The sequence below is a fragment of the Mustela erminea genome, chromosome 12 (assembly GCF_009829155.1).
Source record: "Mustela erminea isolate mMusErm1 chromosome 12, mMusErm1.Pri, whole genome shotgun sequence".
In the NCBI taxonomy this organism is placed as follows: Eukaryota; Metazoa; Chordata; class Mammalia; order Carnivora; family Mustelidae; genus Mustela; species Mustela erminea.
Window position 1 is genome coordinate 82,941,857 of NC_045625.1, and position 22,870 is coordinate 82,964,726.

Here is a 22,870-nt window from a genome sequence, read left to right on the forward strand (position 1 = left end):
AAACTGTGAACTATTCATATTTTATATAGGCTTGAGAAAATACTACCTGTGCATACCAGAGAATATAATTTTTATGGAGGTGTTAGTGGACAGAGGAGATTGTTTGCGCTCAAGTTTTTCCAAAGCCACCTTGGTCCTTGGTGAATAGTAGAGATAGGACGCAAGTATAAATGTGTGGGACACTAAATGACAAGTGTCAAAGAAGAACAGAAACTTGGATATCACCACTGAGTGGGAGGGTATATACTACTAGGGGTGGGGACAATCAAGGAAGTCTTCATGGAGGAAGTGGCATTTGCACAGGGCCTTGAAAAAATAGGGTAGAGGAGGTGGGATCTGATTGGCTGTCAGAGGGGTAATCCGGGGCGTTCTTTTGTATGAGAGACATTTTCTTGCCTTCACTTAACCCTATGTCATTTATTGAGCACCTGTTATGTAAATACCCAGCCTGGAGAAGCCGTTTCCCCCTGTAAATTATCTGGGGATACACTGGAAGGTTAAAACAAAGTGGGGGTAGGGGGCGTGTGTGCTAATGGCATCCAGTGAGTAGAGCCCAGGGGTGTGTTAGATAATGTGCTATAGACAGGATGGCCCCCTACAACACAGAATTACCCAGTACAAAATGGTAATGGTGCCAGGGCCGAGAAGCCCTCACTAGAGGCAAAGGAAAATGTTTTGGTTGCCCGCCACAGCCCCAGGTCCTGCCACACTAATAGTGAGGCCTGTCTCACACCCTCGGAAGTGCATTATATACTTGGGGGGTTGCACTATGATTAACTAGCATGCTTAGCGTGCTCTGGCATAGAGAAGGCCCTGGCCCATTCCCTGCAAAATTGGTATCTTTTCAGCCAGGGAGGCGGACTCAGAGTAGCAGAGCTGACCACAGGAAGGCCTCCCTGGAATCTGCTTCTCAGTTGCACTGAGAAAGACGGATACTGTATGATTTCACTCATATGTGGAATCTAAACAAAGAAACAAACAAAAATCCGAATCAGACCCGTAAACACAGAGAACAAACTGATAGCTGCCAGAGGGCCAGGTAGAGGGGTGCACCTTATAGGACCCAGCGCTGTTTCCCCTTTTCCCCTTTCCATGTAGCTTCAGCCCAAGGGAGGTGGGGTGTAGCAGTGCCTGCCCACTTGGGGGTGGGAGAGAGTTCTAGAACTCACATTCTCCGCTCTTAGAGGTCATTTTTAGGACTTAATCGAGGGCTGTGATTCCTGAGATGTTTGGACCAGCAGCTTTAGCAGCCCCTGGGAACTTGTTAGAAAGGCACATTCTTAGGCCCTATGCAGACCTACTGGATCAAAAACTCTGGGGTAGGGCCCAGGAATTTGTGGTCTAACAAGCCCTCCGGGGAAATCGGATGCACCCGGAAGTGTGAGAACCACTATAGTGAGGTATGTCTTGGGGTAAAATTGTGAATCAAGCCAAGGCCAACAGGATTATCTTTTTTAAAAGATGATTCTTACTAGAAAAGCAGGTTTTATTAAAAAAAAAATTATTAAAAGGCGCCTGTGTGGCTCAGATAAGGTTAAGTGTCTGCCTTTGGCTAAGGTCATGATCTCCAGGTCCTGGGATCGGACCTCACGTCAAGCCCCCCCTTGGCAGGGAGTTGGTTCTCCCTCTCCCTCTGCCTCTATCCCTGCCTGTGCTCTCTGTCTGTATCTCTCTCAATGGAATTAAAAAAAAAATTATTTAGGGTGCCTGGGTGGCTCAGTTGGTTGAGTGACTGCCTTTGGCTCAGGTCATGATCCTTGAGTTGCAGGATCGAGTCCCACACTGGGCTCCTGGTCAGTGGGGAGTCTGCTTCTCCCTCTCATTCTGCCCCGTCATGCTCTCGCGCACGCTCTCTCAAATAAATAAATAAGTAAATAAAATCTTAAAGAAATTTATTTTTAACTGAAGTATAGTTGACCTACACTCTTATATTAAGGTTATTATTATATTATCATATATAATAATTATATTAATATATATTATATTATTCTTCAGGTGTACAGTATAGTGATTTGACATTTCTGTACATTACACTGTCCTCACTGGGAGATGTGTGGTGGCCATCTGTCATCGTACAACGTTATTACAATAGTACTGACCATATTCCTTATGCTGTACTTTTCGTCCCCATGACCTATTTATTTTACAAGTAGAAGTTTGTACCTCTTAATCCCCTTCGCCTGTTTTGCTCATCCCCTATCTGCCTGCCCTCTGACAACCACCAGTTTGTTCTGGGTATTTATGAGTCTGTTTTTTTTTTTTGCTTGTTTCTCTGTTTTGTTTTTTAGATTCCACATAGAAGTAAAATCATATGATATTTGTCTTCCTCTGTCCGAGTGATTTCACTTTAGCGTCCTGTCCTCTGGTTTCATCGTGTTGTTGCAAATGGCAAGATTTCCTGTTTTGTAATCGCTGAGTAACATTTCGTTTTATATATATGCCACATCTTCTTTATTCATCTTCCCATGGATACTCAGGTTGCTTCTGTATCTTGGCTCTTGTAAATAATATTCTAATGAATGCGGGGCTGCATATATCTTTTTGAATTAGTGTTTTCATTTTCTTCAGGTAAATACCCAGAAGGGGGATTACTAGATCATACAGTACTTTTAATCTTTCCCTTTTAAAAAAATGTATGTATTTATTTTAGCAGGGGTGGGGGGCAGAGGGAGAGAGAGAGAGGGAGAGAGAATCCCAGACAGACTCCCCGTCGAGCGTGAAACCCAATGAAGGGCTTGATTCCACAATCCTGAGATCATGACCTGAGCTAAAACCAAGAGTCTGACTCTCAACTAACTGAACCACCCGGGTGCTCCATACTTATAATTTTTTGAGGAATCTCCATATTGTTTTTCATAGAAAATGTACATTCGCACTAACAGTGCATGAGGCCTGCCTTTTTTCCACATTCTCACCAACACTTGTTTCCTTGTCTTTTTGATATTAGCCATACTGACTGGTATGAGGTATATCTCATGGTGGTTTTGTTTTGCATTTCCCTGACAGGATAATCTTTCTAAAGCTAAAAATCGAAATCTAAAATGTGAATGTAACCCATCAGTTCCTTTTTACCACCATCAAGATAAGTGTGCTCTTTCCACTGGACCCTACTCTCCAGCTAATCTGAGGGTACCAATTAGAATTAGGTTTTGCGGAGTAAAACAGAGAACAAGAAATTAACATTTTAAAAATTGAGAAGTTTAGGGGCGCCTGGGTGGCTCAGTGGGTTAAAGCCTCTGCCTTCTGCTCAGGTTGGGGTCCTGGGGTCCTGGGATCAAGCCCCGTGTCGGGCTCTCTGCTCAGCGAGGAGACTGCTACCCCCCAACCCCCTGCCTGCTTCTCTGCCTATTTGTGATCTCTGTCAGATAAATAAATAAGATCTTTAAAAAAAATTGAGAAGTTTATTTCTCTTTCACATCCAGAGAGGTCTAGAAATTGGATGTCCAGGGTTCTTGGACTGTTCAGCAAAGTTATCTGGGAGTATGATTTCTTTTTCCAAATCAGTGATTTAGTGTTTGGCAAAAATGACGTATATTTTATAAAAATTTGAAGAAATTTTATTTATTTATTTAGAGCATGCACAAGTTAGGGGGCTGTGGTGAGCACTGAGGGCCAGAAGGAGAGAATCCTAGACCGGGGGGCTTGACCTTAGGACCTGATATCATGACCTGAGCATATATCAAGAGTTGGACACTTAGCCATCTGAGGCACCCAGGTACCCCTAAGATTCAAGAAATTAAAAAAATATATATATTCAAAAGAAAGCAAGAAAATGCCCATCAGAATTCACTGTGGTAAGCATGATGAATATCCTTTCAGGCAATTCAGTAGATGTTTTTATTTTGTCTATGACTAAGCTGGTCTCAGAAGGATACAAGGCAAAATCAATCCTTTTTTTTTTTTTTTCCATTAGCCAATGTGTGGTACATCATTAGTTTTTGATGTAATGTTCCATGATTCATTAGTTGCTATTACACCCGGTGCTTATCACATCACATGCCCCCCCTTAATGCCCATCATCCAGTTACCCCATCCCCCCACTCACCTCCCCAAATCAGTCTTTATTAAAGATTTTTTAAAACAGATTTTACTTGGGGCGCCTGGGTGGCTCAGTGGATTGAGCTGCTGCCTTTGGCTCAGGTCATGATCTCAGGGTCCTGGGATCGAGTCCCGCATCGGGCTCTCTGCTCAGCGGGGAGCCTGCTTCCCCCTCTGTCTCTGCCTGCCTCTCTGCCTACTTGTGATCTCGCTGTCTGTCAAATAAAATAAATAAAATCTTTAAAAAAAAATAAGATTTTACTTATTTGTCAGAAAGAGAGTGAGCACATGCAGGGGAGTGGCAGGCAGAGGCAGAGGGAGAAATAGACTCCCCACGGAGCAGAGTCTGACATGGGGCTCCATCCCAGGACCTGAGATCATGACATGAGCCGAAGGCTTAACCCACTGAACTACCCAGGCACCCCTTAAAGACTTTTTTATAAGTGATCTGTGCACCCAGTGTGGGGCTTGAACCCACAACCCCGAGATCAAGAGTGGCATGCTCCACTGACTGAACAAGCCAGGCATCCCTGATATCGATCTTTTTCATTTTTTATTTTTATTTTGTTTTTAAGATTTTATTTATTTGCAAATGAGAGAGTGAAAGAGAGGGGGTGGGGCAGAGGGAGCGGAAGAAGCAGACTTCCCACTGAGCAAGGAACCCAGCGTGGGGCTCCATCCCAGGACCCTGAGATTATGACCTGAGGTGAAGGCAGAGGCTTAACTGACTGAGCCACCCAGGTGCCCCCAAATCAATCTTTTTTAAATACATGGCTCTCGTCTTCTAAAAGTATAACTTAGGGGTGTCTGGGTGGCTCAGTGGGTTAAGCCTCTGCCTTCGGCTCAGGTCATGATCCCGGGGTCCTGGGATCGAGTCCCCACCTCGGGCTCTCCACTCTGCAGAGCATCTGCTTCCCCCTTTCTCTCTGCCTGCCTCTCTGCCTACCTGTGATTTCTCTCTGTGTCAAATAAATAAATAAAATCTTTAAAAAATAAAAAAAAGGTATAACTTAATCATCTCATATATATAACATATAATGATCCTTCTCCCCAAGAAAAAAGTTATATATTCATTAATTTAAAACTTTATCATATAGGGCACCTGGGTGGCTCACTGGGTTAGGCTTCTGCTGTCAGCTCAGGTTGTGATCTCAGGATCCTGGGATCGAGCCCCACATCGGGATCTCTGCTTAGCAGGGAGCCTGCTTCTCCCTCTCTCTCTGCCTACTTGTGATCTCTCTCTGTGTCAAATAAATAAATAAAATCTTAAAAAAAACCTGTATCATGTATATCTATTAAATTTTATTTATATTATATATATCTAAATATATAGTATATAGAATTTATATATAGATTTTATGTGTATTCATATATTTTATATAAATTTTTAATTTTTATTATAAATATAGATGCATTAGGTAATATATTACATTATGTAGTAGAAATATAAATTATATGTGATTATATAATCACAATATGATTAATTATATAGTTACATAAACATAGTGTTATAAAACTGGCATATAATTACTAATTAGTGTTAACTATATAATCAATATATAATTATATAGAGATATATATTTCTTGGAGAAAGAGATCTCACCTCTGCTTACCCCTTCACACGCATCCTGTACCCTGTCCACGTTCCCCAAACTTTCTGTCACACTTCTACTTCTTCACCTTGCTGTGTCCTGCAGGGTGTTTGGCCTTTGCTCTTGCTGTTTTTCCTGAAACACGCTTTGTCTAGCTGATCACAGGGGGCTCTTCTCATCTGCGGGCCTCGGTCCGCATGTGCCCTCCCTAGAGAGAGCCCACTTCTGCCCACTGCGCCCAAAGGAGACTCACTTCTCCCTCGATCCCGATTCCCTCCTGCGCTTCCGTCCATTGATTCCTCCATAGTGATGAGGGGCCAGCGGAAGGCAAGCGTGTAGGGACAAGGCCCCCAGCCCTGAGAGGAAACCACCCTTCAAAGGATTTTACGCCACCCTGCAGGGACCCCACCACCCTTTCCCAACCTGATGGGATGTCAGGCCCAGGGAGGGTTAACCAGATTAGAGCAGCCGGGTAACAAGCCCGTAAAGATCCCTAGACTTAGAAGCTCCAGTGGCGGGACCACTGGGTGGCTCAGTCCGTTAAGTGGGTGACTTCGGCTCAGATCTCTAGGTCCGAGTCCTGCTCTTTGGGCTCCTTGCTCCTTGCTCAGTGGGGAGCCTGCTGCACCCTCTGCCAGTCCTGGTAGGAAAGAGGGAAGGAAGAAATCCTGTAACTGAACGCCTGCCTTGCTAGACCATGGGCTCTGTGTGTTCCGTTGGCCACGGTGTCCCAGTGCTGGGCATGGCACTGGGTGAGGAAGGGCCCAGTAACTGGCCGGATGAAGAATGGATGAATGACCTTCCCTGTGGCCTTACGGGCAGAATGGAGATCCTAGGCGCGTGAATGTGGCGTGAATGAAATGAAGTGGTGTGCAAACTTTTTGGTAATGGTACTCGGCTCATGGTAAGATCTCAACAGTTACTCTTCCCTTTCTCTGTCACTGAGTCGTAGGCTCGACTCTGACCCGCCGGAGGCAACCCTGGGCTAGTCATTGAAACTCTTGGGCCGTCAGAGTTTCTGCCATCAAGTATCTGTTGAGTGAACACGGTTCTAATGCTGGAGATACGGCCATGAATAATTAAACAAAACTTGCTTTCTTAGAACTTACATTCTAAGATCTCCATTGGACTGAATATATATATATATTTTTTTTTGAAGATTTTTTTTTTATTTGACAGAGAGAAATCACAAGTAGACAGAGAGGCAGGCAGAGAGAGAGAGGAGGAAGCAGGCTCCCTGCTGAGCACAGAGCCCAACGCGGGGCTCGATCCCAGAACCCTGGGATCATGACCTGAGCCAAAGGCGGAGGCTTTAACCCACTGAGCCACCCAGGCACCCCTGGACTGGATATGTTTTCTTAGGTTCTGTGTCATGCCGGAGCTGGAATGCTCTGGCTGAGTTTTGTTTTTTTTAAGATTTTATTTCTTTGGGATAGAGCGGACGAGAGAGCACAAGCAGGGGGAGCGGCCCAGGAAGAGGCTCTCCATAGAGCAGGGAGCCCAACGTGGGGCTCGATCCCAGGACCCTGGGATCTTGACCTGAGCCAAAGCCAGACTGAGCCACCCAGGTGCCCCCTAAGCCCCCCCCCCCCCCTTTTAAAGTGCTCTGGCTGAGTGTGGAGCAGATGTGGAATGCGAGTGGCCTAGCCTGACTTGGGAGGGGAGGGGGCAGTCCTCAGCTTAATTTCATCCAGTTCCAGCAGGTCTCTAAAGTCACTTGGCAGATCTCTTGAACTGTGCATGTTTGGAGGTTTGCCTGTTATGGCACAACATCTGCAGCTCTGGAGTCTTGAGAGCGCGTCAGAATTCGAGGAGGTGGAGGAGTGCCCCGGGAACCCAGGCCTCCTGGCTGCTGGAGCGGTTCTCTTGGCTGGAGAGGCTCAAAGACCCGCGGTTTCCCTTCTTTCGGGAGCCTCAGCCCCAGGAGCGGCTCTGATTGGCTCTGCCGGGCTCATAGGCCCGCCCCTTGGAGCAGACGCTGTTGCTAAGGGGATGGGGCAAGCTGATTGGTCAGGCCCGGGGCGAGGGCGTATTAGCCGACCGAGCGGGTGGGAAGGTTTGCCGGGGAGCTAGGACACCAGTGCTAGCCCACTCCCCAGTGGATGCTAAAAACTTAAGTCTCCAACTTCTCACCCATCCTTGCCTGGCCTTGGGCTTCAGCTTCTAACACTTAACTCTGGGGAAAAGCAAATCTGTTCTATTTGCTTCGGTTGATGGATAAGAGACATTTCCCAGGATGTTCCTCTCTACAGTTGCCAAGGGCACGTTTTTCTCTAATGAGGGGTGAGAAATAGCAGTCTGTCCCGGGAGGCTGGTTATGGGAGCAGGATCTGAATCCAGGCTCTGGCATGCCATCCAATACAGGACTTTGGAGCTTAAAAGAGATTAAGTTCATAAACTAGCCAACAAATGAATTGATCAATCATTCCAAAATGTTTCTGACAATAAATAGGAAACCTGTAAATTATTTAAACAATGCGCTGATTATTGAGACTTTCAGTAGCAAGAAAAAAAGGAGGTTTCTATTTATATGCTAAGAAAGGCTCCCTGAAGGGCCCTTTGGGGCCGAGTCTGATTGGGTTTGATCCCTGAGCTGGTGGAGGAAGAAAGGCTCTGGCGGAGACCTGTCACTGTACAAACAACGCTTAGTGGGGACTGGTTGAGAGAACAAGAGGAGGGAAGCGTGTCACATATCTGAAGTATCACTTTAGAAAGTCATTCTTGTTGAATTAGCGTTAATACACCAACAGCCGTAAGGAAGCAGCCTGATGCGGTAGGAACATGTGGATTTTGTGCACTGAGATCTATTGCAAGGCAAAGTCATTAATGTAATTAAACATAATCCTCTTACAATATATGTGCTGAGCACGTGTTAAAGATTAAATAATTGGAGAGGGGCTCTCTTTGGAGAAGAGCTTTTCAAGGAGCCCCTGTGCAGTTATTTTTTATGGTCACCTTAGAGAGTTAGGGAACCAGCAGGAAGGCACAGCTGGCTTAAAGAGGGTGAAAGACTGACCTGGAGTTAGGCACACACTGAGTGTCTTTTTGTTGCGTACAACTCCAGCCTCTGGGTTCCCTTCCTAGACAAGAACCATTTGCACCTTACCAGTTTTCTACAAGGTTGCATTTTTGAGATTGAATTTAATAGCAAATAATAAGGCAAATGTGGTCACTGTGTTGGGGTCCGTTATCAAAGGAACGAGACTGAGACAAAGTGAAAGTTATGCAAAGCTTTATTCTAGGCCAAGCATTAGAAGTTAGACTGACCGGCCAGGGCCGCCTCGGAAGAGAGAAACCCCATCCTGATCTCACAGGCTGGTTTTATAGGGCATAACCGCAGACCCAAGGTTCCTGGCTTCTATTGTTAAGGCGTTTATTCCCGGAATCGATACCGGGAACCGATACCAGGAACTACTGGGGTGTTTATTCCCAGAATGAAGTCCATAGATGTAAACAACAATAGGGTTACCTAGGCAAAATGGAGTCGCTCTGGCTAAGCAGGCCCTAATAGTTAAAGAGGTTTTAACATTAAATCGGCCCTAACAACTGTCTTAGAGCAGGGTTCCTCAACGGCGGCGCTGCTGACAGTTCTTTGCTGTGAGGGCTGTACTGTGCATTCGGGATCCGCGGCATCCCTGGCCTCTACCCACTAGATGGCAGTAGTATCTGCTTCCCCATCCAGTTGTGATGGAACTTTCCAGACATTGCCAAATAGAGGGAGGCAAGACTATCCCCCATTGAGAACCACTGTGCCAGTGTTCCTTTGAATTAAAGACCCAAAGCCTTACTTTTGCCTTACTTGTGTGTGTTAGATAAAATGTTAACAGTGTTCAGATCCCTGCTCTGCCCCTGGCTGCGAGTCCTTGGTCTAGTTTTTAACCTTTCTGAGTTTGTTTCTTCTATAAAACCTAGTGAACACACCTCTACCGCGGAGGTTTGTGCAAGGATTAAGTGAAAGCATATGTGCCAGGCATGGACATTAGCAAACTCCAGCCACACACTTGGCCTCACGCTTGGCCATGCGGCTTTAAGTAGCATGTTCATGGGGCACGGGCATGGCTCATCCGGTTAAGCATCTGCCTTTGGCTCAGGGGTCCTGGGAGCAAGTCCTGTGTTGAGCTCACTGCTCAGCGGGAATCTGCTTCCCCTTTCCCCCCTGCCCCTCCCCAACCCTGTTCATGCTCTCTTTCTCTCAAATAAATAAATGAAATCTTAGAAAGAAAAAAAAAAGGCATGTTCCTATGCCTGTGGCCCCCAAGGGCAGAAAGCACCACTGGGACACTTGGGCTGGCATTGGTCTATGCCTGAGGGGCCTGTAGGATCACCGAGAAGTCGGGTCCCTGCAGCTGAACTGGGCGCCTCCCATCAGCACTGGGGCAGGGCAGAGGAGTGGGGGGTCTTGATAAGAGTTAGGGGAACAGGAAGGGGCTACACTTTCTTCATCCTTGGCCATCAGGGTATGCCATCTCCTTTCCTTCAGCCTAATGGAGTTGTCGCCTGCTCTGCAGCTTTCTGCAGGACAGGGGGCTCTCCTTGCTCTCTCTTAGCCTTGGGCAACCAAGAGAGCCTGAGAATGTATATAGGGTCAGGACTTCCAGGTGAGAGTAATGGGCATCTTTGTTGCTATCCTTCTACCTCTGTTCTTCAGAGGCAAGCTTGTTCATGAACTGAATTTAATGTATACGTGTACTGGGAAGCTATTTTATGCTGAAGTAGGAGTGGAGGGGAAAGGAGCTTTTATGGTCCCAACCCCTCTCCCTGAAGGCCCGATTAATTGGGAAACTAACCCAGATCCCTCCACAGGAGGCCGAGCCCTGCCTTAGGTCCTGGGACTCCCAGAAGGGGTTATACTGGGGTTTCCACTTTTTTTTTTTTAAATTTTTTTAAATTTAAATTTTTTTCCATTTTTTTTAAAAAGCTGCTACATATGTGGTTATTTATTTATTTATTTATGAGAGAGAGAGAAAGAGTGTGTGCGTGAGCAGGGAGGAGGGGCAGAGGGAGAGGGAGAGAATCTTAAGCGGTCTCCGTGCTCCGTGCAGAGCTGGCCCCGGGCTGGATCTCACAACCCTGACGTCATGACCTGAGCCGAAACCAAGAGTCGATCCTTCAACCAACTGAGCCACCCAGGCGCCCCTGTGGTAATTTATTTTTGACGGGGAGGTTGTGGCGGGGGGAGGCGGTTCAGCACAGAGCTGGTTCAGCCCAAGGTGGGGTCGACTGCTCCTCATTCCCTGCTTGTGAAATAGCAACTGAGCCGCGGCCTGGCCTTGAGGCTCTGGCCTGGACTTGCCAGGGAAAGAGTGAAAGGAAACTGCCACCCCCTCAACCCCCAACCAAGAATCTCATCAGAGATTTGCTGGTACTTTCTGGGCAGCCTCCACAGCTCCCAGCAGTGCCCGGCTTGCCTGCGTGAGAGCCATGAGAACTGCTGTGAGTTCTTACTTCCACGAAGCTCCATGAACTTCGTGGAAGTTAGTGAGCTGAATTTAGTTAGTGAGTTCGTCTGTGTGGACTGTGACTTGTGGGTAGTGCCCAGGGCGGCACCGTGCAGCAGGGAGACCCTGGGCAGGGGTAGTGGGGAGGCTTGGGGCAGGGGCAGGGCGACCCGCTCCAGCCGCACCCGCCACCTCTGCGGACCCTGAGCAACAAGACCCTTCCTCTCCCTGGATTTCGGTTCCCTCATAAACAAAATGGCGGATAAACATGGTGCCCCGTGTCCTCGGAGACCAGGAAATGCAAGAACGTTTAAAGACTAGCAGCGGTGCTTATGAGCTAGGCTCTTTGTGGGAACTCTGGAGAGTTTCTTTTAGACATAGTGCAACTGAGTGGCTCATTTTCCGCCCATTTAACAAATATTTCCTGAAGCCCTACTGGGTGCCAGGTACTGCTCTAGGTGCTGATGAGACAACCGTGAACTCAACGGGCAGAAGTCCTCTCCTTCTTACGTTCAGTGGTGGGGAGGCGGAGGGGCAACCAAAAAAGTGAGTGAAACAATGTTAGTTGGTGAGAGTTGGTACGGGAAAGACCAGAGTGAGGAACAGGGAGGGGCATGTGGCAGCCAGCCCCACGTGGCCCCTACCCTTGGTATCCACACCCTCGCCTAGTCTCTTCCCACTCCGTCCCAGGCTTGGTCTGCGTGACCAGTAGAAGGTGGCAGAAGTGACGGTATATCACATCTGACGTTCCGTCTTAGGAGACCAGCTTCCTTCTTGGGCTCTCAGAGCACTCACTCGGGGGGACGCTGGTTACCATGCTCTGCGGACCCTCGGGCAGCCTGTGGAGAGGCCCACGTGGATAGGAACTGAGGTACCCATCAAAAGCCAGTGAGAGGGAGGCCTGGCGGGGTGCTCAGTCAGTTAAACGTCTGCCTTTGGCTCAGGTCATGATCTCAGGGTCCTGGAACAGAGTCCCGCATCAGGCTCCTTGCTCAGTGGGGACTCTGCTTCTCCCTCTCTCTGCTCTGTCTGTTGCCCTCCTGTGCTTGTGCTCTCTCTCTCTGACAAACAAATAAATACAAGCTTAAAAATAAAACAAAAATCCAGTGAGGAAACGAAGCTTGCCAACAGACTATAACGTCACAAGAGACTCTGAGCCAGAACCTTGGAGAAAGCCTTCTCTTCCGTGCTGTAGAGAATGTGGGTGGAGGGTGCCCTCCGCGGCAACTGTCCTCTCTAGGCAGTGGGCTAAGTGCTTTGTGGACGCTATCTCATTTAATCCTCCTCTAACTGCCATATTGGGGGTACCAATGTTGCCTCCATTTTCCACAGCAAGGCTCATTTGCCCATAACTCATTTGCCCAAATCCTCTAGCTAGTAAGTGCCTGAGCTGGGACTCCCACTTGAGTCTTCCCACGGTCATGCTCTTCTACCTTTTGTCTGCTCTTTCCACACCAGGCTTTGGACCTCACACTAATAGCCTCTCCCTTTCTCTAGTTCTCTCTTGTTCCCCAAGTCATTCCTAAGTGTTGACATTCATGGAGCTCTTTGGCCCCAGGCCACGGTCCTCCCTCTCTTTCGGTGTCAGATGGTGGTTCCAGGGTTCAGGAGGAGGGTCTGTCTGTCAGCCACATGCCCCAGTTGCATAGTTCCGGAATCTTCTTTCTGCTGACCTTCTCACACAGCTTCAGCAAGCTGTTCCCATGCCGGGTTGTTTATTTGCTGTCAGAACCATTCTGCATTCCTGCCTCTTTTTCTCCATCTGATGGGAAAGCTGATGCCTGCAAAGCACATTTCCCAAACTGCCCGGTCACTTAGCGTTGTAGGAAGTTCAGCCAAGGAGAGGCACTTGGTAGGAGATTAGAAGGTGCCTCCTCACCTCCCTGCAGGCAGCGCTTCTCATAGTGACTGGGCTCCCTCTGCGACTTCACCTCCTGCTGTGCAGGCCACCCTGGCTTCAGCCTGGGCTCCTGGGCCCCGGCAGCATACTTTCTCCCTTGGTTCCTCCGGCTGTACTTGTGGCCACACAAGCTTCCTGCATTTCCCAATCTTGAGCTTGTCCCATTTCTCCCTAGCTCTTTTAGCTCCCCTTTGATGTGAGCCCCCGGATTAAATTTCCTCTATGAATTGCTTGAGCTAGGTTTTCGCTTTCAGGTGGGATCCCAAGTGATATCAGGTGGGAAACCCTGGACTTTACCGTCATCTTAAACGGGTCTTCCTCAGATCTCTTTAACTACAGGATCCCACTCTCTGATGAGAATCTGCAGTTCTTCTATGACACTCAGGTTCTCTCTTTCAGTTCAGTGTTTGCCTCATGTATCCCTGTAACCATCCGTCCATCTGTCCGTCCATCTGTCCATCTGTCCATCATTATTCATTGTGCTGTGCTTGCTGATGATACAGTGATGACCAAGATTGAAAACGAACACATTTTCATGCAGCTCATGCAGAAGAGAGAATGTTTTTTTGTGGTGAGAACATTCAACGTGGGATCTAGCCTCTTGACAAATGTTAAGTGCACAGTAGTACAGGGTCGTCAACTACAGGCACCGCGTCGTGCAGCAGGTTTCTAGAACTTTTACTCCTGCGTAATTGACACCATATGCCTATGGCACAGCAGCTCCCTCTTCCTTGCTCCCCTAGCTCCTGGCAACCATTCTATTCCTTATTTCCATGAGTTTGAGTATTTTAGATACCTCACATAAGTGGGATCTTGCACTGAGGCTGGTTTGTTTCGCTTAGCATAATGTATCCATGTTGTCCCATATGGCAGGATTTCTTTCTTTCTAAAGGCTGAATAGAATTCCATTGTTTGTATATACTACATTTTCTTTCCACTTATCCATCGATGGAGGCTTAGGCTGTTTCCATATCTTGGCTGTTGTGAAGTACAGATATCTCTTCAAGATCCAAATTTCAAGTTTTTTTAAAAAAAGATTTTATTTATTTAAAGTAATCTTTACACCCAACATGGGGCTTGAATCCATAACCCCAAGAATAAGAGTCATATGCTCTACCAACTGCCAGGCACCTCTCAGGTTTTTTTTGTTGTCGTTGTTTTGTTTTGATATGTATCCAGGAGTGGACTGACTGGGTCATGTAATTCCCCAAAATTCCGTTTTTAATTTTTTGAGGAATCTCTATGCTGTTTTTCATAGAGACTGCATCAGTTTATATTATCACCAACAGTTCACGAAGGGCTCCCTTTTCTCTATATTTTGCTTAATGTGGTTTTGATTGGCATTTTTCTGATTAGTGATATTGAGCATCTTTTCATTTATCTGTTAGCCATCTGTATATCTTCTTTGGAGAAATTCCTATTCCCATCCTTTGTCTGTTTCTCAATTGGATTACTTTTTCTTGTTTCCCAAGATTTTATTTTTAAGTAATCTCTATACCCAGTGTAGGGCTCAAACTCACAACCCAGAGTTCAAGTCACAGGCTCTTCCCGCTGAGCCAGCCAGGCATCCTGTTGGTTTTGTTTTTGTTTTTCCTTTTTTCTGCTAGTGAGTTCTAGGAGTCTCTTATATAGTTCAGGAATTAACCCCTTAGCAGACATATGGTTTGCCAGCATCTTCTCCCCTTCGGGGGTTGCCTTTTCACTCCGTTGATGGTTTCCTTTGCTGTGTGGAAGCTTTTTAGTTTGATGTAGTCACACTTAACTAATTTTGCTGTTGTTGCTAATGCTTTTTGGTGTCATATTCAAGAAACCATTGTCGAGACAAATGTCATAAAGCTTTCCTCCTCTTTCTTGGAGTTTTAGTTTTAGGTCTTAACATTTAAGTCTTTAATCCATTTTGAGTTGACTTTGGGGAGGAGAGGGGTAAGATAAAAGTATCTACAGGGGCGCCTGGGTGGCTCAGTGGGTTGGGCCGCTGCCTTTGGCTCAGGTCATGATCTCAGGGTCCTGGGATCGAGTCCCGCATCGGGCTCTCTGCTCAGCAGGGAGCCTGCTTCCCTCTCTCTCTCTGTGCCTGCCTCTCCGTCTACTTGTGATTTCTCTCTGTCAAATAAATAAATAAAATCTTTAAAAAAAAAAAAAAGTATCTACAAAAGCCACGTAAGTGCAGGGCGGCTCTGTGGCTCTGTGGTTAAGCGTCTGCCTTCAGCTCGGGTCATGATCCCAGGGTCCTGAGATGGAGCCCTGCATTGGGCTCTCTGTTTGGCGGGAAGCCTGCTTCTCCCTCTCCCACTCCCCCTGCTCGTATTCTCTCTCTCACTGCCTCTCTCTTTGTGTCAAATAAATAAATAAATAAAATCTTTTAAAAAAAGCCACATAAGTGCTGTAATAGGGTACTTATAGGCTGTCGTAGGAGCACATGGCAGTGTCCCAGCCCTCCCAGAGGGTTTGATGAGGGCCTGAGTCCTTGAGGCCTGACCCATGAGGAGCTGGTCAGACAGAAGAGGGCAATAAGGAAAGAGAAGAGCGGGCTGAGAGGACAGTCTGCACAGACCCAGAGTCAGATGAGGAAAGTACCCGTGCTGGGCAGGCTTGAGAAGGGAGATTCTCAAATAGAAACGTGGCTATATTGGCCCCCACCTGCCTGTGGAGCAACTCCGCCCTCCACACCCACAGTTCAAATCTCTCCCTTCCTGTCCTGCTCTCCTGGCTCAGGGGGCACTTCTGGACCCCACAGGACAGCTCCCTGTTAATTTGTATCCCTTGTAGTGGATACAAACGTCCCCAAACGTCCTGCACTTCCTTACTTCTAAAATTCCCTCTCTGGAGCCATGGTGAATCCTATTTTTCTTGCTTTTTTAATGTAGCTTTCTTTTGTTTTGAAGAGCTGTCTAATGATTCCGATCATTGGAGCTGGGATCTCTCACTTAGCCCTTTGGCATATAGGCTGTGAAGTGGCTCGGCGCTCCTGTTGGGAAAACAGAGGGGGGCTGGCGGGTGCCAGAACGGGCGGTGGAGGCCCTTGGGAACGCCTCCTGGGCCTCCCGAGCCGCCTTTCCCCTCGGCTTCTGCTGGAGTCCTGGGGATAAGGACTGTTTGGCCTCTGCTGACACTGATACAAGAAGACCCACAGCACAAGCTGGACGATAAGCAGCACGGCTTGTTGGCCCTGTGCCCTGGTGACCGCGGGGAGGGCGGGAGGACTGGGGAGTGCTGAGAAAATGCTGGAAATGAGGCGTGGCTGCAACCCAGAGCAGCTGAACAGAGTCCTGTGGGAGCGCAGGCCAACTGTGGACCCATCTTCCCACAGAACACGGAAATCTGGATGGTTGCGGTCCATGCAACTGACTAATTTTTAATTTTTAGAAAAAAAATTTAAATTTAATTTTCTTTAAAAAAATATTTTATGTATTTATAGGGGGGGCACGAGGCGGGGCAGTGGCAGAGGGAGAAGCAGGCTCCCTGCTGAGCAAGGAGCCCAAGGTAGGGCTCCCTCCTGAAATCATGACCCAAGCCAAAGGCAGACGCTTTACCAGCCGAGCCACCCAGGTGTCCCCAAAGTTTTAAATTTAAATATACTGTACAGGCCATTGTAACACAGATGAAACTCGATGTTTATAGGCTTATTGAGGGGTTCTTAATCATGGCTGCACATTACCATCACCTGAGGAGTTGTTTTTTCTTTTTAAAGATTTTATTTGTTTGAGAGAGCAAGTGCATGAGAGAGCACGAGGGGTGGGGGAAGTTCAGAGGGAGAGGGAGAAGCAGGCTCCCTGCTGAGCAGGGGCTCCATTCCAAGGCCCCGGGATCATGACCTGAGCTAAGCCTAAGCGCAGCCCTTTCACTGACTGAGCCACGCTTCCCCCCTGCCTCAGGCCAATTAAATCAGAATGGGGGGGCACGATGAGTCATCAGGTTTTTCTACTGTCCCAGCTGATTCCGATGTACAGTTAAGGCTGAGGCTGAGAGCCTCGGGGTTTGACGTGTTTGTGGGCTTCCTCCCACGTGACCTCTGATGTTTACAGCATAGTTTGACAGAGGATGGGGGAAGGCCCTGTGCCACCTGCGGCCTTTTCTAGCGGTCACTGACAGGTGCACTACATCACCAGCGAGCCAGTGCCCGGACGGGACCTCTGAAGACAAACAGGAGGGGCTCTTCTGTTCTCTTTCTCTTGAGGACCCCCCACTCTTTGTCACGAAGTATGGACCCTTACGGATATGGCAGAAGAGGTCCCTGAGAAACTCATAGGTTGTTTCACCTTAAGTGGTTGCAAAAGCATCCTTCATCGCTCACAGGTCTGGATCTAGCGTCTTGTCCTGGGTACAGCTTCTCACTGGGTACCTAGCTCCATTGTCTCTGTGTTACAAGGACTAGGCGTCGTGTGCGTCACTGTGAACCGTGCAAACAATGCCCGGTCGGTAGGTAGGCATGAGGAATTCCCTTCAAGGTCTGGGAAGGACCGGATACGGCACAGCTCCCCAGATTCAACCACGGTGGGCCGATGGCAGTGTCTCACACGCCTTCCCTTTCCTCAAACGGTGGTGTTTCCCACAGTCCTATCCTTGACTGTTGTCTCTCTTAGATCCCATGCTGGGGCTATGCTCCCACCTCTTAACTCTGTGCCATCAATTCTTATTCTCTGCTGAGTTCCAAATACAGCTTGCCAACAGTCTATTAGACATTTCCTCCTGAATGCCCTATAGGAAACATGGACTTACTGTGATCCATCCTGAATTCATGATTTCAATAAATTTGTAACTGTCTACCTCCATGTGCTTTTCTTTTCTCTCTCTCTCTCTTTTTTTTAAGGAATTTACTGGAAGGACACATAAAGGAAGACTTGAGAAAACAGTGCAAAGGACAGGTGCTGAAGAAACTTGATTACCAGCCCCCAGAGGCACGTGGGCAGCCTTTGAAGATGCTGTCCTCGGCTGACTCACTTGCAGATGCCTCCAGCCCCCATGTGTTTCTGCTCTAAATTCAAACTTCTGAGAGAGAGAAACTGATTGGCCTGTCTTGGGTCACGGGTCTACCCCTGACTTGACTTAGGGGGTTGGATCCGGTGATTGGAAAGCCCGTCGGAATCAGATGAGTTAGGATCAGTCCGGCAGAGTGCTGTTAGCAGGAGAAAGCAGAGAGCTTGCAAAACAGGGAGGAAAGATTTTACAAAAATTCTCCCCATTTTATTTTTTAAAATAATATTTTATTTATTTATTTGACAGAGATCACAAGTAGGCAGAGAGGCAGGCAGAGAGAGAAGGAGAAGCAGGCTCCCTGCTGAGCAGAGAGCCTGATGCGGGGCTCGATCCCAAGACCCCGAGATTACGACCTGAGCTGAAGGCAGAGGCCCAACCCACTGAGTCACCCAGGCGCCCCCATTTTATTGTTTTAAACATTATACAAGTTACACATAAGTAAATGCACTTGTGAAAAGCCAAAGAAGGAAGACTAGAGAACTTCTCTCCATCCTGCTCTCGTCCTCAGAGGTAAGTTCTATCAAGTTATGGTCGATTTTTACAGGTCGTTTTTTCTGCTTTTTGATATCTATGTAAATATGTGTGTAAAATATGTATATACACATGAATGTAACTGTTCCTTTTCATATTACTATGACCTACTGCCTTCATGGAATTGACAGGTTTTCCCATTTCAAAACTCATAGTCGTACCTCATTTTTATTTTCGTAAGTGAAGTAATTCATGGTCAACACTCATTTAAGCAGTGCAGAAGTTTGTAAAATGAAAAGTAAAGATTTCCCTTGCTCCAGTCCACATTTCCCTGCAATTCTAGAGCTCTTCCCTAGAGGGAACCACTGTTAACATTTTCTTATTTATCAGAAGAAATACTTCCAGGTGACCAAATGGGGCTATTTCTAGGAGTGTTGATTTGCTGTATCCTGACATCCCCATGCTGACTGTCATGTTTTTATAAATGTAACAAAAAATGTTTTATAAATGTAACCAAAAAACCCGTTTTTATAAATGTAACAAAATCATGGGTACCAATGGATGGGTGACCCCTAAGATTTCTAAGAACTGTAGTACTTATTATTTTTTTTGGAGGGTGAGCACATGGCTGTGGGGGTTGGGGTGGCGGTGCAGGAAGAGGGGCAGAGGGAGAGAGAATCCCAAGCAGACTCCCCGCTCAGCACAGAGCTTGGCACAGGGCTCAGTCTTAAGACCCTGAGATCATGACCTGAGCCGAAATCTAGAGTCAGATGCTTGCCTGAGTCGCCCAAGTGGCCCCCCAAAATGTAGTACTTTATAAGTGACTGTCCATAAACTCTCTACCTTCTAAACTTCCTTCCGTCATAGAATTTTTTCATCTTTCATATAAGAGGCCATGCCAGTGTTTAAGTCCATAATTTGTAGATATCCTTGTTGCTTTTACATCGGACATGGAAACCCGGTGTTCAAAGCTGTTCTACACTGCTCTGCTACTAGGAGGAAAATAAACTGGAAGCGGGGGGCTTATCAAAAATCCAGTTACGATAAGCCTCTCTTTCGGGACCACAGGGTGCAATGTTACATAAATAACTCCTGCGGAGATAGACATTTGCAGTTCTTGTTTGACTTCTGGGGAAGTTCTTTCCATTGTTTGCATAAAGTATCTTGCAGACAGAGATGAAGTTAGAATTGAATGACACAAGCCTTCTTGTACTGTTAGCCATTGGAAACAGCGATTCAAGTGGTCAAAACGGGAATGAACTGCTGTGACTGCCAGTGCCTTTTCAGGCAGAGGGATCCTCTTGGTGGCCTTCTCAGGGGTACACAGGAAACAGGGCTGGCTCTCACCTGCCCGTTGGGCTCCGTAGCCAAGCTCCCAGCAGGACGTGGTGGACACACAGTTTCCTGACGTTCTCATCTTTTCCAATCAGAAGAAAGGGCTTATGCGGATGCAAAGGGATCTCCCTGCCCTTGGTCATGCTAAGGGCTCCCCTGCTTCGCCAGAAGAAGAAAAAAAGCAGAATAAAAAATGGAGGTAGAGCGTGGTTATTCTGTGCTGGTTCTGGGACTGTGAAATACTGATGTTCTGACCTCTTCTGGAGATGTTCCTGGTGTGCAGCCTGTGCTCGGTCTAGACCCCGGGTTTTTCTAATTGAAGTTTAGTGACTATTGTCACATGAATTCACGGAATGACACATGACCGCTTCGAACTGTCCTACTCTGAAGGCATGGGGCGTACATTTTAAGGGTAATCGAGCATTGACTGCTCTTCATGTATCTGTTCCATTGAATAATCTAGAGCTAAGTCAGAAGTGGGTAGAATTTCAGCTGATTTCCTGTGATGAAAGTGGAAATAATCTAAGATCATTCTATGGAGAACACAACTAGGCCTTGCACATGGTACATAATTGCTTCATCAACTTTTGCTGAAGGACCAATTTACGTTTACAGGAGACACCTGCCTGGAGTCAGGCAATCCAGAATTCCTCGCCTTTTGGTTCGGCTCCAGTCTCTGTGGCTGGGGGAATGGGTGTCGTGTTCGCGTGTGATAGCTAAAAGGGACAGAGCCAGGGCGGGTGAGCAAAGCTGTGGACTTGCGGAACTGTCAGACTCAAAGGACAAGATGAAGAGAAAGTGGGAGGAGAAATGTGCACGGCTGTGGCTAGGCGTTTGTGATACGGAACCGTTTGTTGTGGGGCATCCGCTGGTAAGGGCAGTTTGGAACTCTGTTCTGATGTGGTGGCCTGGGGGAGTGAGGAAGGGCCCATCCTTTACACCCTCTGCCTTCCCATGCAGCCCTATGGTATGTTTTTAAATAACTGATAGAACAAATAGAAAATCATTAAGAATATAGAAGACCTGCAGAAGACTTATAAACAACTACCCTAGCTGACATTTATAGAACATTCTACCCAACAAGAAACACATTCTTTTTGAGAGCGTGTAGAACGTCTACCGAGGTAGATTATATTCGGGGCCATAAAACAATAAATTTAAAGGGATTTAAGTCATAAAAAGTATATTCCCTGATCATAGTGGAATTAAAAGAGAACTTAAGAACAGGAACATTATTTTTCTTTTAAGTGTTCCATTTGATGAAATTTGAAAAGTGTATACAGGTGCATAACGAACATCACAAAGAGTATTTGCATCGCCACAGAAGTTTCCTCGTGCCCCTTTTGTAGTAAATCCCCTTGTAGGGATTTTGTAGTAAATCCAGTTCCTGTCAGCACTGATCTAATTTTGTCCAAGAACAGGAAAATTCTTAGTTATCAAAAATTTGCAAACTTCATACAACACTTTTTTTTTTTTAAAGATTTTATTTATTTATTTGACAGAGAGACAGACAGAGATCACATGTAGGCAGAGAGGCAGGCAGAGAGGAAGGGAAGCAGGCTCCCTGCTGAGCAGAGAGCACCATGTGGGGCTCGATCCCAGGACCCTGAGATCATGACCTGAGCTGAAGGCAGAGGCTTTAACCCACTGAGCCACCCAGGTGCCCCTTCATACAACACTTTTAACTGGCCCGTGGATCAAAGAAGAAATCCTAAGGGAACTCAGAAAATATCTCGAACAGAAAGAAAATGAAAGCCTAACCTACCAAAATTTGTGGTTGCCACAAAAATCATACTTAGGAGGACACTTACTGCCCTGCATGCCTGTATTTGAAGAGAAGGAAGGCGTAGAATCCGTGGCCTTGGTTTCCACCTTGAGAATGGAAAAGGAGAGCACATTAAACCCAAAGGAAGCAGCAGAAGGGAAACACATGTTTTTTATGTTCTTAGAAATTGAGATATAGTTGACACAGAATGTGTTTGAGGCATATGGGATAATTATTTGATACAGGTAGATATTGAGAAATGATTACCACTATTTAGTAACATCCGTCCCCTCAAAGAGTTCGTGTTTATTTTCTTGTGATTAGAACTTTTAAGATGTTCTAAGATGTTAAGATGTTTTAAGATGCTCTCGTAGCGTCTTCCAACCCCCCAAAAGGGTCTTGCTAACCGTGGTCACTGCGGTATTTATCTTCTAACTGGAACCCCTTCCCAGCCTCTGGCAACCACCAATCTGTTCTCTGTATCTGTGAATTAGATTTTTTTTTAGACCATGTAGAGGTGATCCCACACAGTGTTTGTCTATGTCTGACTTCTTTGACTTAACATAATGCTCTCTTGAGTTTCGTCAATGTTGTTGCAAATGGTAGGATTTCCTTTCCATGGGTGAATAATAATTGTGTGTGTGGGGGGAGGGTACATATATATCACATTGGCTTTATTCAGCGTCCGTCAACGGATAGGTTGTTTCCATGTCTTATGTACTGTAAAGAATGCGGCAATGAATGTGGGAGTATAGCTAAGTTTTTGAAATAGTGGTTTTATTTCCTTTGGGTAAATATTCCAAAATAGACTTGCTGAGTCATAGGTTGGACCATTTCTGCTTTTTTGAAGACCCTCCTTTCTCTTCTTCATTGTGGCTGCACCAGTTGACATTTCCGCCACCACTGCACAGATGTCCCCTTTTCTCCCCGCCTTCACCTATGGTTAGAAGAACTGGGTTTTACTCCGATCACATTTTTATGTAAAACTGAAGTATTTCAGGTTATCTTTTGAAATTGCTTATAATGCATTTTGTTAGGGTGCAAAGTAATGATTATTGATCTAATCAGTTCTATGAAATGTCCTGAGTCTTTACTATGCCATTGTACCAGTATTTTTCTTCTTTTCAATGGAAAATTTGACTTTTATTTATTTTATTTTATTTTTTAAAAATTTTATTTATTTATTTGACAGAGAAGGACAGCAAGAGCAGGAACACAGCAGGGGGATTGGGAGAGGGAAAGCAGGCTTCCCGCCGAGCAGGGAGCCCGATGCAGGGCTCAATCCCAGGACCCTGGGATCATGACCTGAGCCAAAGGCAGATGCTTAATGACTGAGCCACTCAGGCGCCTCAAA

At 46.5% G+C, this 22,870-nt stretch overlaps 1 protein-coding gene across 2 annotated transcripts in view; it reads left to right on the top strand.

Annotated features, from left to right (window-relative positions):
* The window catches only part of LOC116570106, a 46,489-nt gene extending 28,305 nt beyond the window's left edge, over positions 1–18,184 (top strand). The window contains exon 3 of one of the 2 annotated variants that reach the window (XR_004277276.1): positions 17,779–18,181. Coding sequence is in view for 1 of the 2 variants with exons in the window: in XM_032306747.1 (XP_032162638.1) it covers positions 17,779–17,947 (169 nt within the window). In the remaining variant the exon portion in view is untranslated. Of the gene's footprint in view, positions 1–17,778 lie in introns of both variants that reach the window. The other variant, XM_032306747.1, reaches the window with a different exon arrangement.
* Positions 18,185–22,870: the final 4,686 nt, after the last annotated feature.